Here is a 12,411-nt window from a genome sequence, read left to right as displayed (position 1 = left end):
TAGGAGGTTGTTAGAGATGTCTGGGGAGAATAGAGAACGAACAACTGGATGGAAACTCTTTACCGTATGCACGGCTTACTGTGGCATTAGTCCCCATACGACACAATACAAGAACATACCAATACAGAATACAGTATTGCACAGTATTGCGCAGCTCTCCCCCCATGCGGCAGCTCGAATCCAAACCAGGGGCGGCGGCTGGCGGCTCTGCACCCCGTCACCATCTATGTCAGCCGTCCGGGCCCCTATGGGCCTACGCCATGGGCCTACGGCCCTACGGGAAGACCGAGTCCCATGGCCAGACGCGGTATTTATTCTCGTTCACCCACCCATCTGCGTCTTCGAGACTCGTGGGCCAGCGACTCTGGTGTTGATCACTCGTGATGATCGATGCTCTGTTCCAATGCTGAGATGCTGTAGGTAGGTAAGGGAAGGTACCTGGTAGGTAGGCAAGGCAAAAACCCTTGAAAGACCGGAAATGCGACGCGAGAGGCTAGGAATTACATAATCAGGTACGGTCCAGCTACCCCAGCCGACCGCCTTCCCATCTGGGACTCGCTCCCTTTCTGCCCGCTCCAGGGGCCGTCCAATCGCATCGTCCCGCAACAGCAAGGGGCGATAATTAAGGTACGCTGATACGATAAATACGATAACGCTCTCTCTCTCATTTAACCACAAATCTTCTGTCCCGCCCTCACAGACCGCCTCGAACCGGGGGAAGAGGTTGAATGGGGTAGGTGGTTAACATTCCATGTGCGACAACTACCACGTCCTTACATGGCCCTGCCATCCGGTCGACGGCGTAGTCTTGTCCAAACCAGGAGGTTGGAATCGTTGAAAAGGTTGGGGTCTCCTCTCTTTGCTGGTATTTCCTGTCCCCCATCCCTCTTTCACGCTCTCTCATTCTCTCTCCCTTTCTCTCTTGGCCAATTGACCTTGTTGGACAATGGGCATCATGAGGTTTTCCATCTTTTCCGCCCTCTCGCTGCTCGTTGCCAGTGCGACGGCCGAGAATCAGTTCCTGCATCTCGGACGCTTGCTCCCGCCCGTCGAAGAGGGGTCCTCGCTCCCCGCCGCAGGAGTCGCCTCCAATACTACCGGCTCTGGCTTCTTTACGCAGTTACTAGACCATGAGAACCCGAGTGCGGGAACCTTCCAGCAGAGGTTCTTCTGGAATTCAGAGTATTGGGGCGGCCCGGGCTCACCTGTGAGCCTCCCAGCCACCGTCATTGGAGATTGGAACTGATCGAACAGGTTGTGTTCTTTACACCGGGCGAGATTTCCGCGTCGGGTTATGGTGATTATTTGACCAATGTCACCATCACCGGTCTCTATGCGCAAGAGATCAAGGGCGCGGTCGTTATGGTAGAGCGTGGGTTTCCCCGCCCCGTTGGGCGAGGGTTCGTTTACTGATAACAATGTAGACCGATACTGGGGCGAGTCTTCTCCATACGACGACCTGAATGCCGAGACTCTCCAATATTTGACTTTGAGCAATGCCATTGCCGACTTCGTCAACATCGCAAAGACCATTGACCTGCCGTTCGACACTAATCACAGCAGCAATGCGGACAAGGCACCGTGGGTTCTCTCGGGCGGATCCTATTCGGGTGCGATCGCAGCTTGGACGGAATCTACATCCCCTGGTACTTTCTGGGCATACCATGCTTCCAGTGCACCAGTGGAGGCCATCTATGACTACGTGAGCCATCCCAGTCCCTCTGGAAAACCATCACCTAACGTACGTACAGTGGCAATACTTTGTTCCAATCCAGCAAGGCATGCCCGTCAACTGCTCCAGAGACGTTACCCTTGTGATCGATTATATAGACAATATCTTGATGCATGGCACGCCCTCCCAGATCTCCTCATTGAAAGCTATGTTTGGAATGGAAGCTGTCGAACACAATGACGATTTTGCTGTGTATGTGCCAAACGACGTGGTTCTCAGACTCAAGCTGACCTATTGTGCAGTGTACTTGCCAACGGCCCATACCTATGGCAATCGAACAGCTTCTACACAGGCTACTCTGGCTTCTTCCAGTTCTGTGATGCCATCGAGGTGAATTCCTTGCCTTTCCTTCAGTGGGATCCTACTGACCATATTCCATAGGGCGTCCAACCCGGACAGGCCGATACACCTGATGAAAATGGTGTGGGTTTGGAGAAGGCTCTTGCTAACTACGCCAATTATGTCAATACCACTATCCTCCCCGGCTACTGCCAGGGCTATGGCTACGAGTCTCCAACGGACCTATCATGTCTGAATAGCTACGATCCGTCCAACTACATCTTCAGCCACACGCACATCAACGACACCGCCGCTATCTCCGCCGACAGACAATGGAACTGGATGCTTTGCAACGAGCCGTTTGCCTACTGGCAGGATGGAGCACCAAGGAGCACACCGACCATTGTCTCCCGTCTTGTTACAGCGGAATACTACCAACGCCAATGCTCCCTCTACTTTCCAACCGTAAACGGATATACATACGGCAGCGCCATCAACCCGAACAACAACGTTCACCAAGTTAACAAGCACACCCAGGGCTGGCGATTAGAAGACACCACCCGTCTCATCTGGACCAACGGGGAATTCGACCCTTGGCGCACATCCGGCGTATCATCCGAGTTCCGCCCCGGCGGCCCTCTCCAATCGACGGCTCAACACCCGGTCCAGATCATTCCTGGCGGGTTCCACTGCTCAGATCTGAGGCTGAAGAACGGGCAGGTCAACGCGGGTGTTCAAACAGTGATCGATAATGAAGTTGCGCAGATCGTGGCATGGGTTCAGGAATATTATGCTCAGTGATGATGATAAGATGACGAAAACGATATACCTTAGATGATATTTAGATTTAGATCTATTAGTAATGTTCATTGTAGATAATTCGAATTGAGAGTACATATACTTACTATACTGCTGTATGCGCCACCGGATGAATGTACATATTGAAGGTCTAGAAAGCGCTCGAGATGGACAAACAAACAAGAATTGAGCATGAAGCATACATCCCCCCCCCCCCCCCCCCCCCCAAGAAAAAACCAGAATAATCTAATAAATCAACGTCTTGAAAAAACCTAGACTGAGTGAGTGAGTGCTGTGCGAGAGAAGAATAGAAGAAAGGAGGAAGAAAGAAGGCTTGTTTACCGAGGGGAGGAATTGTAGTTATGAGAAAGGGGGGGTTGGTTGAAGAAAGGGGTGAAAAGGGGAGGGGTAGGTTCTGGGTAAATAAACAAAACAAAATATATGCGACCAGTCTCTCAATACTGGCACCAACTTCACTCTTACCTATTAAACAGTAAATAATCCAAAAACCACACTTTCACTCACTCACACACTCACTCACTCACTCACTCACTCACTCACTCACTCACTCACTCACTCACTCACTCACAATCCTAAAACCACTGACTACCTAACCGACGACGACAAGATTCTTGACTTTCATTTCTCTACCTACCTAAGGTACCTAACACAACACACAACAAACATACAAGTATCGATCGTATCATTAAACGCCGTGATACATTACCTCCTACCTATCCCTTGCGATTGCGATCCACCTTATAACTCCGAACAATCAATATTTCCATGCCTGCCTCCCAAACGGCTTAGGAAGGAAAACCAAAAAAAAAAAGAAGCAAAAGCAACCAGACCAGACCAGACCAGACCATAATGCTGGTATTCCTTCATCAAACGCTAGAAAGGAATAGGGTAATCGAACAAGCAAGCAGAGTCTCCCACGCTGGAAAAGAGAAGAATTAAGAGGAAGCCGCTGGGAATGCGCCAAGAGGACAGGCCGATGACGAGTCGGATAACGCTGAACAAGTTCAAGGACGCCGAATGAAAATCATCTGAACGTCGTGATATCCAGATCGCCGTTATTCGTCAGAAGCATCAGTCATGACAGTCGTATCTATCCTGATAGATCAGACCCGGAAAGCATACAAAAAACAACTCAGAACGCATCCTCGTCAGTCCATTCACTGCCCGAGACGATACGATTGCCCTCGGCATCGGTGACTCCGTGAGCAGGATGTCCGTACGGTGGGATTCCTCTCTGCTTTTTGTTCATGGCTCCTCGCGCGTAAGCATCGTCAGGGCTGAATCGCTTTCCGCGAGCGGCACGAAGTTTTTCGTAATAAGCATCAGATGCATCTGGCTCGGGTTCAGATATCTCTGAATACGTCTCCCAATTCTCGCTTCCCGAGACGGTTGCTGTAGAATTGGATGTATTTGAGATTTGGCGGCTCGCCGGTGCTGTTGAATACGAAGTTGACTGCGTGAATCGCTCGTTCTGACGCATCGAGGATTGAAGCTCGTAAGGTTGTGGTCGACTCTGATGTTGCTCTGCATACCTATCATCATAGACATCCTCAGGGCTCACATGTCGCACACTGCCGCTGGATAAAACGCTATCAGCGCGGAAACGGGAAACTGGTGTTGGCGCTTCTGGAGGAACAAAAAGATCTCTCATCTTTGGTGGTGGAGCTCTCGCTGGCGGTAACATCTTTCCACGAACCGTGCTCATGTCATATCTTGGGGCTGGAGGTGGAGGACGTCGCTCTGCCGAATTGTTTCCGTTGTTGAGATTCGATAGGGGTGCTCGCGCAGGAATCCGTGAAGGCGATGCTTTCACGGATGCGGATAACGAACTGGCAAATTGACTGCGTTGAATCGTCCCCCCGGTTACCGTTCCTCCAGCGGTGGGAGTCTTGGCGCCAGTCCGAGGAGGCGGGGCCTTCATCACACTATTTGGACGGCTCTGCGGTGCTGCCTTCTGGGTCTTAGCAGCGGATGGTGGAGGCCCTGCTGGTGTCTTTGATCTTGGTCCTGGAACGGGTCTGGCTTCAGGCCCTGCGGGTGTCTTTGATCGTGGTCCCGGAGCCGGTTTGGCTTCGGACGCTTCAAGCTCATCAAGATATCGCTCCCCGTGAACTAGGAATGGCCTGGCATATTCATCCTCCCATTTTTCCAATACTTTTCTCAATTGCTGTGCTACCTTTGGTAGTTCTTTTGCAACTCTCTTTCTCATCTTCTCCTCTCTTAGTAGACGCGTTGGATCACGCTTCTCTCCTTTCTGGCCACGCATCATCAGACGAGACGCATCCTGGCTGGAAGCTTGAAGATCATCGCGCTCCTTTACGAGTGCTCGATGTTGATCGATAAGAGCCAGGGTTGGCGCACGCTGCTCTCTAAGAGCCTCCAGACGACTGATCTCCTGTTCGTGTGCCTCCAACAAAGCATCACTATAAACATCGGAGAAAGCAGGTGTGAAGTCCAGCATCTCTTCTTCAGAAAAGTAAAGTCCGTCCCAGAGCTCTTGCAGCTTGTACCGTGCATCCTCAACAAATAGATGGAGGTTTTGTCTCTTGAGTTCGTTCAGTCTCGCCAATTCATCCTCGAATTCATTGATTTGTCGGACTCCGCATCCTCGATTTCCATTCAGGAATTTCTTTCTCTCGTGTTCCTCCACACCCAAGCGTTCCCATAATGCCTCCACCATAGACTTGAGATCTTTCAGACGCTTCTCGCGCGCCTTCTTCTCATCTCCTAGCTTATCGCGCTTTGCTCTCAACCTGGCAATATCTTCCTCATGAAGACCCAGCTGTTCGGGGGAGTCTCGATAATGCTTTACTATCATCCCGTCGGTTTGCGCCTGCGGCGTGCCGAGCTCTGCCCATAGCTGGATGATATTCTCTGATAAAGCCTTCACTGTGGCTATTCGACGTGTGTATTCTTCGTATACACGTGTAAACTCGTCATCGAGGGCTTCCACGTAGCTGTTTGAAAGGTCGAACGTAGGCGGAATGTTCGAGTTGTTTGAAGTTGGCGGTAGTGCAATTTTGATAAAGGAGGGCTCGAGATGAGATGAATAGGATTCAAGAGCTTGTACCAGTTCTGCAGAGTTGTTAGCACATGTAATGCGGGATATTGTCAATTACTAACTCTTGACTTGATCGAATCGATCTTTGTGTATTCTGGATATCTGTAGGTGCTTCTCCTTCAGTGCTTGCAAGCACGGAATCAATGGGGTAGTAATCTTCAGGTCCTCATCCTCAGGCTCATATTCATGGCGATCTCTGGGGCCATTGATCGATATTTCCATCTGCTTGATCGTAGTAATGATACGCTGTGCCTCCTCGGTCATCTCATTCTTCTCGGCGGCGACCTGTCGTACTTGATTATGAAGGGTCTCGGAGAGCGCAGCGAACAGCTTTATAAGTTCAGGTTTAGCTAGATTATATGGTGATGGGTTGTGTGTAACTCACCTCGGACTCTCGCGACTCTCGTTCATGGGCGGGAACTCCGATCTCATCGAATAGACCGTGGAGCTGCCCGATAATGGTCGAGACCTGCGAAGACAGGTAGCTGGTGTCCATGACGAGCGGGCGCGTCGCGCGTTGGGCTCAAAGGGAGCTTCGCGATAATTCGCAATGTTTGGTGGAGAATCACGGGGGACGAAGGGTACGGAGTAGACTGATAGTTTGATAAGAACGGTCCAAAAATTAGGTTTGATATAGCTCAGCAGTGGTCAAGACGTGGTCGCAACTGCGAAATCATTAAAGGAGGCTCGGAATAGCTTCATCAATGAGGGTCTGAATGAATGGAGATTCACGCGCTCTGCTGTGTACTGGTAGATCTCTTTGGATCTGTGCCGCTTGGGACGGTGAAAGTTCAAACACTGTTTGTGTTCGGTTTTCGCCTCTGTTGGCAAGGCAACCCGCTTCCTATCTCTAGATTCTAGAGAGCTTCTAGGTTCACACCGCGACGCCATTCCAAATCGGGACCCGGAATTACTTGACCCCGCGCAAGGCTGCCTCAAAACCACAGCGACGATTTCGACTGGGATAACTGCAACACCCTTCCCACAGCATCCTCCAATCCACAAATCCGATACGAAGGGCCATCCACAATCATGGATACCGCCCTCAAGTCATGGGGTATGTGCGATTTGGTCCTTTAGCTAGTCGCTCTAGCTCCAACACCAGCTAACTTATCGATAACAGAGCTCGACAACAACATCCAGCTAGTCGACCCTCACCGCGACGCCCTCTACACCTACGATATAGCCGAACAAAAGGCTATCAACGATGCCAAACCCTGGAAAACCGACCCTCATCACTTCAAGAATGTACGGATCTCCGCCGTTGCTCTTCTTAAGATGGTGATGCACGCTCGCTCCGGCGGCTCCATTGAGGTCATGGGCTTGATGCAGGGTAAGATCGCCGGCGACACTATCATCGTGACCGACGCATTCCGACTCCCCGTCGAAGGAACGGAAACACGAGTTAACGCCCAAGACGAGGCGAACGAATACATGGTCGGTTATCTACAGGCTTGTCGTGAGCAAGGCAAGCTTGAGAACGCGGTTGGTTGGTATCATTCTCATCCGGGTTACGGATGCTGGTTGAGTGGTATCGATGTCAGCACACAGGCAACGCAGCAAACCTTCTCGGATCCTTTTTTGGCTGTAGTCATTGACCCTGACCGCACGATCTCAGCTGGTAAGGTCGAGATTGGCGCTTTCAGAACTTACCCCGAGAATTATAAGCCTGTGGATGCGGGAGCCGGCGATGGATATCAGACAATCCCATTGGCGAAGATTGAGGATTTTGGCGCACACAGCAGTCGTTACTATTCATTGGAAGTCTCCCACTTTAAGAGCTCGCTCGATACGCATCTGCTGGAGCTGCTATGGAATAAATACTGGGTGCAGACGCTGAGCCAGAGCCCGCTATTTACGAATAGAGAGTATAGTAGCAAGCAGATGCTAGATCTAAGCTCGAAGATCAGACAGGCCAGCTCGGCGATCCAGCGTACGGGTAGAGCACCCATGGGAAATGGTGTACATAAGACGACGGATCAGCAGTTGGACAAGGTGCTCAAGGATAGCAATAAGATTGCAGGGGAGGAGATGACAGGTTTGATGGCTGGGGAAGTGAAGGCGAAGCTCTTCAATGGTCTTGGCGATGCGGGGAAAGGCCAGAGCAGTACTCCCGCCGGCCCTGTGGAATCATGAATGCAGGAGAAATTATGTTGGGACGGCGTCATAGAATCGAAGCAACGAGAGGACCTTTCAAGTACCCAGAGCATTGCTTGGCGTAACGAACATGGTGGCGTTCAGGTCAGGAAACATTATGAAAACGGCATAATAGCCCATAAATACAGAGCAGAATGGCCCCTATCATACACTACAGCTGACTCTTGTCTGATATCTATTCTTACAACCCTGCCTCAACCCCGTCCTTCGCAACCACGCTCTCCTCCTCCTCCCTTGCAAGTAAGACCTTCCCAGCAGCATCCAATCTCCGGAGGCACTCCTGCCGGCCCAATATCCTCATTATCTCCGATCCATCAGGGCCTGGCCTTCCCGCCATAATTGCCCAGCGAATATACCCATGCACTAACTTTGCCCACGCTTTCTTGACCAGGGCCTCCAACTCCTCTGACCCCTTCTCCTCCTTCCTGAGTTCCCCTATACTCATCATACTCCCCTGATCCACAATACTCGTGATCCAACTCTTGAGCACCGCTTTATTCCAATCCTGCTCCGGGATCTCGCCGATATTTTGGAAGAAGAGCAGGAAGCTGGAGGATGGGATGGTGTGTGTTAGGTCGGATGGCACATTGTGTAGTTTTATATGGTGTGCGTTGCTGGCGAGCTCTTCGGCCGTGGGTGAGACGAAGAAATAGTTGTTGCGAGATATGAACTCCTCGGGATCCGTATAATTTTGGGCATCAGCCCAGACAATTGAACGTACGAAATTGAACCGAGCTTCCCCTTCAGGGAGAGCATTGTAGAATGGGAAGCGGTCGGGTTGGTGGGAAGCGCTGTTATCTAAGAACTTGAGGATTGGCTTCACAGCCAGTTCTTCGAGATCATGAGATGGGTTGGAAGGTTTGGGGGGTTGGAGGGATGCGTAGCGGGCAGCATGGCGTTTTTGGAGGAACCATAGCTTTTCAAGGGACACTACTGTGTCGCCTTTTGTGAATTTTAGGCTGGCCTGTTGAAGATATCAGCTGTTGTCTCATAAGGGAGGGCAGGCTAAGTAGTAATACATTTTTGATCAGGTCCTCCATACTCATGACATCGCTACGAACGTTATGGGACCATCCAAGGAGAGCCACGAAATTAGTTAGGGTTTCTGGGAAGATCCCTTTTTTGTCTCGTAATTCTGTCATGCTCATCGATTCGAGTCTCTTGCTGAGTTTCTGCCTATCTTTGTCCAAGAGGAGGCCGACGTGGGCAAATTGAGGTGGAGTCCAGCCAAACGCTTCATACATTGCAAGGTGTTTGTGTGTTGATGACATCCATTCCTTGATACCCAAGTAAGTAGCAGTCCCTTACAAATCATGAGATACGTACTGAGCCACGAATGACATGAGTAATGTTCATCATATGGTCATCCACCACATTAGCAAGATGGTAAGTAGGGAAGCCATCCGTTTTTAGTAGAATTGGGTCATCAAATGATTGATCCTTTGGCCTCGTTGTGAAGTCTTTCCGTTGCCGGACAAGTCCATAGACAAGATCCTTGAAAACAGGATACTTATCAGGCGTAAGGAGTCGGATCACATGAGCGTCTCCCTTTGCTGCCCGGTCATCAGATTCCTCCTTGGGAATATGTGCACATTTCCTATCATAATCTGGTGGTAGTCCAAGAGCAGCTCGATGCTTTGCGCGATTGTTCAAATCTTCTGGGCTGCAGAAACATCGGTATGCATGGCCGGAGTGAAGTAAATGCCATGCGTGCTCTCTGTACAATGCTGTCCGTTCAGACTGAAATTGATTAGACGGGAGATCAATGTTGAGGTGAAGAATGGGGCTGGCATACTTGTTTGTATGGCCCGTACGGACCCCCTATGTTCGGACCTAAGAGGAGTGAGCGAATGAAAGCAATTTGATTTTGAAGAGACTCCAAACCTTCATCCCATTCAATACCAGCCCATTCTAAATCTTGATACAGTCTCTCTTCGGCATCAGGTACTGTCCTTTTCTTCGCGGGTCAGCAGCGCCCTTCGAAAGGGGAAATCAAACTCCGGTCACCTGATCTGTGTCCTCTATCCGCAAGAGAAATTGACCCCCAGTTGCCCTTGCTACCAGGTAATTGAATAGAGCCGTTCTCAATGAGCCTAGGTGAAGGTACCCTGTTGGTGAAGGAGCGAAGCGTGTCCTCGCCGGTCCATCTGTTCGAAGCTGCTGCGCGGCGGTTGATAGGGGAGCAGAAGTCGAGGCGTATTTGATGCCACGGCCACGACACGAACGACAAATCCACAGAGATGAACCTGTCGGCCTCGCGGCAGACAATAATAACTTCATCGCTTCTACGAGCTTCACTGTGATTGCAAACGCATTGCGAATAGGTTTCCCGAATGTCCTTTGTAGTCCCAATTAATCGGCTTCAAGTAATTAATTTATTTGTTGTCGTTTTGTAGTTCTGCGTTCGCCCGAGCGCGCCTCTCTCTCACGACGCTAAGATAAAATTCCCCAGCAGCTTCTTTTAATCAGCCCTACAGGACAACTGATCCGGTACTTGATCTGCCTCGCCCTCCAGAACTATCCGCTCGCCTTCTCTGGCACCTCTAGGGATGTAGATCTCTAAAACCTTCTTCTCCGACGTTGTTCGTTTCCCTTTGCACTTCTTGCACCTATCCTTCTCCTTAAAGACTTTGCCAGTTCCCGAGCAAGGATCGCAGATCATTCTCTCCTGGGTGACAAGTCCAGGGCCAACAGATCGAAGTCCAACAGTGACACCCTGGCCCTTACACCTCTGACACGTCTCTGGCTTCGCTTTCTCCTTCCCTCCAGTGCCCTTGCAGTGATTGCAGATGATGTTCTTCGTGCTAGCGAATTTCACCGTCTTGCCTTTGTAAAGCTCTTCCAACGTAACTTCGTACTTCTGCTCTTCATCCCGTCCTTTCCGCGGCTTCCTTGGTGGTCCCTCTCCAAATCCAGGTGGCATACCTCCCATACCCATACCAAACATTTGTTGTAAGACGTCGTCCAGATCTACCCCGCCTGCCATACCAGGTGAACCCCTACTTCCGTCGAAGGCAGCCATGCCATGGGTGTCGTAAAGATGTCTTTTATCTTCATCGTAAAGGATTTCATATGCCCGGCTCACATCTTTGAACTTGATGTCTGCCGCTTCTCTCTGATCTTCAGGAACCTTATCGGGATGGTGTTGTAACGCTGCCTTGGAACCAATTAACGAATAGCTTACAAGGCTGACGAGAGACAAACCTTGTGATATGCTTTTTTAATCTCCGATTTAGTGGCAGACCTGGAGATCCCTAGAACCTCTGTATGGAGTCAGTTCTGCTGCCTTTGCTTCATGGTCGTGTTACTCACCGTAGAGGTCCACTTCCTCGGCCTCCATGATAGCGGGTTGCCGGGAAGACGGGGGTTTTGTGAGGTGCTAGAATCCTGTACTGTATTGATATAGTCCCGGCACACGTAGTGTCAGTGATTGATCAGGATCTAGTACGTGGGCAAAGGGAGCCCAAGATTTGAGCTGGGAGAGGATGGCAAGATATCCCTGGAGATATCGTCTTTACGCTTGTGGAGGAAGAACATGAGGTTTTCCAACGAGCTGGTGATGATCTGTCGGCTGAACTAAAAATCACTCTGGCCGAGGCTCTCACCGGCTTCTCGAGGGTAGTTTTGAAGCATCTTGATGGCCGTGGTATTCACATCGACCATCCCAAAGGCAAAGTCCTAACACCCGGCCAAATACTTAAAGTCGCTGGTGAAGGAATGCCTCTCAAGAGAAGCGACGCGAAGGGCGATTTGTTCTTGGTGGTCAAGATTGAGTTCCCAAAAAGTGGCTGGACTCAGGATGATGCTTCATTTGAAAGTCTAAAGAAGATTCTTCCAGGACCTGATCCTCCAATCGAAGCGACTGAGGTTGATGAAGTTGAGTACAACTCTGATGCTGATATTGAAGAGGTAAGTCCCTAATTTTGATTGTTTTGAGGCTGTTCTAACAGGACTAGTTCGGGGCAAACTCTGGAGATCCTCGCGCTGGCGGCGGATGGGAAGATGAAGATGAAGATGAGGGCGGAGCACAGTGTGCACAACAATAAAGGGATTTTAAGATATCTCGGAAGACATCTCCGACGGATAGTATTGAGCTCATCATGCAAGCGTTTTGATAACGACCTGCGGCACGTTACAGGGGAACGGATTCGCTTTGGCACATAGACAGGCAGGATGCGGTCATTGCTACCGCGCTATTGAATACAATTTCCCCAGGCTTTATGGTACAATGCAGACAGCTCCGTGAATCTACCTACCTAGCTACCTAACGTAGCTATCCTTATGTATCTGGGAGGTACCCAAGGTAAGATAAGGTACCTACCTAGGTAAATATCTCACCTTCCAACTCGTTAGATCCCTCGCA

General features: G+C 50.3%; 6 protein-coding genes across 6 annotated transcripts; 3 read left to right on the top strand and 3 right to left on the bottom strand.

Moving 5' to 3' along the window:
- Positions 1-955: 955 nt before the first annotated feature.
- On the top strand, positions 956-2,812 carry M430DRAFT_20851 (hypothetical protein; the record flags this gene model as incomplete). Its single annotated transcript, XM_024864386.1, has 6 exons — positions 956-1,207; positions 1,255-1,372; positions 1,425-1,702; positions 1,752-1,924; positions 1,975-2,062; positions 2,114-2,812. The coding sequence occupies 6 exons, from the start codon at positions 956-958 to the stop codon at positions 2,810-2,812; spliced, it is 1,608 nt and encodes a 535-aa protein (XP_024718928.1).
- Positions 2,813-3,678: 866 nt separating this feature from the next.
- On the bottom strand, positions 3,679-6,652 carry M430DRAFT_143403 (hypothetical protein). The gene is made up of 3 exons (XM_024862822.1): positions 6,277-6,652; positions 5,954-6,221; positions 3,679-5,905 (listed from the first exon to the last, which is right to left on the bottom strand). The coding sequence occupies exons 1-3, from the start codon at positions 6,385-6,387 to the stop codon at positions 3,963-3,965; spliced, it is 2,322 nt and encodes a 773-aa protein (XP_024718927.1). The 5' UTR covers positions 6,388-6,652; the 3' UTR covers positions 3,679-3,962.
- Positions 6,653-6,923: 271 nt separating this feature from the next.
- Positions 6,924-8,027, top strand: M430DRAFT_52132 (hypothetical protein; the record flags this gene model as incomplete). Its single annotated transcript, XM_024868275.1, has 2 exons — positions 6,924-6,948; positions 7,015-8,027. 2 exons carry the CDS (start codon positions 6,924-6,926, stop codon positions 8,025-8,027), a joined length of 1,038 nt encoding a protein of 345 aa, XP_024718926.1.
- M430DRAFT_124686 (hypothetical protein) lies at positions 7,904-10,409 on the bottom strand. Its single transcript, XM_024861922.1, has 6 exons — positions 10,056-10,409; positions 9,933-10,005; positions 9,844-9,881; positions 9,375-9,788; positions 9,068-9,325; positions 7,904-9,012 (listed from the first exon to the last, which is right to left on the bottom strand). Exons 1-6 carry the CDS (start codon positions 10,326-10,328, stop codon positions 8,230-8,232), a joined length of 1,839 nt encoding a protein of 612 aa, XP_024718925.1. The 5' UTR covers positions 10,329-10,409; the 3' UTR covers positions 7,904-8,229.
- A 100-nt stretch (positions 10,410-10,509) lies between these two features.
- Positions 10,510-11,543, bottom strand: M430DRAFT_143394 (hypothetical protein; the record flags this gene model as incomplete). The annotated part of the gene is made up of 3 exons (XM_024862821.1): positions 11,361-11,543; positions 11,253-11,311; positions 10,510-11,205 (listed from the first exon to the last, which is right to left on the bottom strand). Exons 1-3 carry the CDS (start codon positions 11,386-11,388, stop codon positions 10,510-10,512), a joined length of 783 nt encoding a protein of 260 aa, XP_024718924.1. The 5' UTR covers positions 11,389-11,543.
- On the top strand, positions 11,544-12,229 carry M430DRAFT_143391 (hypothetical protein). Its single transcript, XM_024862820.1, has 2 exons — positions 11,544-11,957; positions 12,005-12,229. The coding sequence occupies exons 1-2, from the start codon at positions 11,766-11,768 to the stop codon at positions 12,092-12,094; spliced, it is 282 nt and encodes a 93-aa protein (XP_024718923.1). The 5' UTR covers positions 11,544-11,765; the 3' UTR covers positions 12,095-12,229.
- The last annotated feature ends 182 nt before the right edge of the window (positions 12,230-12,411 follow it).

Source organism: Amorphotheca resinae, assembly GCF_003019875.1.
Source record: "Amorphotheca resinae ATCC 22711 unplaced genomic scaffold M430scaffold_9, whole genome shotgun sequence".
In the NCBI taxonomy this organism is placed as follows: domain Eukaryota; kingdom Fungi; phylum Ascomycota; class Leotiomycetes; order Helotiales; family Amorphothecaceae; genus Amorphotheca; species Amorphotheca resinae.
The sequence above is the reverse complement of the archived record's forward strand: the minus strand, read 5'-3'. Positions and strand labels throughout refer to the sequence as shown.

Bases quoted from the DNA above. Each gene is read 5' to 3' on its own strand.
- M430DRAFT_124686 (XM_024861922.1), bottom strand. From the start codon at position 10,328: ATGAAGTTATTATTGTCTGCCGCGAGGCCGACAGGTTCATCTCTGTGG. The intron at 9,326-9,374 runs GTACGTATCTCA...TTGGGTATCAAG, and splicing joins CTCATGTCATTCGTGGCTCA to GAATGGATGTCATCAACACA. The intron at 9,013-9,067 runs GTATTACTACTT...TATCTTCAACAG, and splicing joins TGGAGGACCTGATCAAAAAT to GCCAGCCTAAAATTCACAAA.
- M430DRAFT_143403 (XM_024862822.1), bottom strand. From the start codon at position 6,387: ATGGACACCAGCTACCTGTCTTCGCAGGTCTCGACCATTATCGGGCAG. The intron at 6,222-6,276 runs GTGAGTTACACA...GAACTTATAAAG, and splicing joins GAGAGTCGCGAGAGTCCGAG to CTGTTCGCTGCGCTCTCCGA. The intron at 5,906-5,953 runs GTTAGTAATTGA...ACAACTCTGCAG, and splicing joins TCGATTCGATCAAGTCAAGA to AACTGGTACAAGCTCTTGAA.
- M430DRAFT_143391 (XM_024862820.1), top strand. From the start codon at position 11,766: ATGCCTCTCAAGAGAAGCGACGCGAAGGGCGATTTGTTCTTGGTGGTC. The intron at 11,958-12,004 runs GTAAGTCCCTAA...TAACAGGACTAG, and splicing joins CTGATGCTGATATTGAAGAG to TTCGGGGCAAACTCTGGAGA.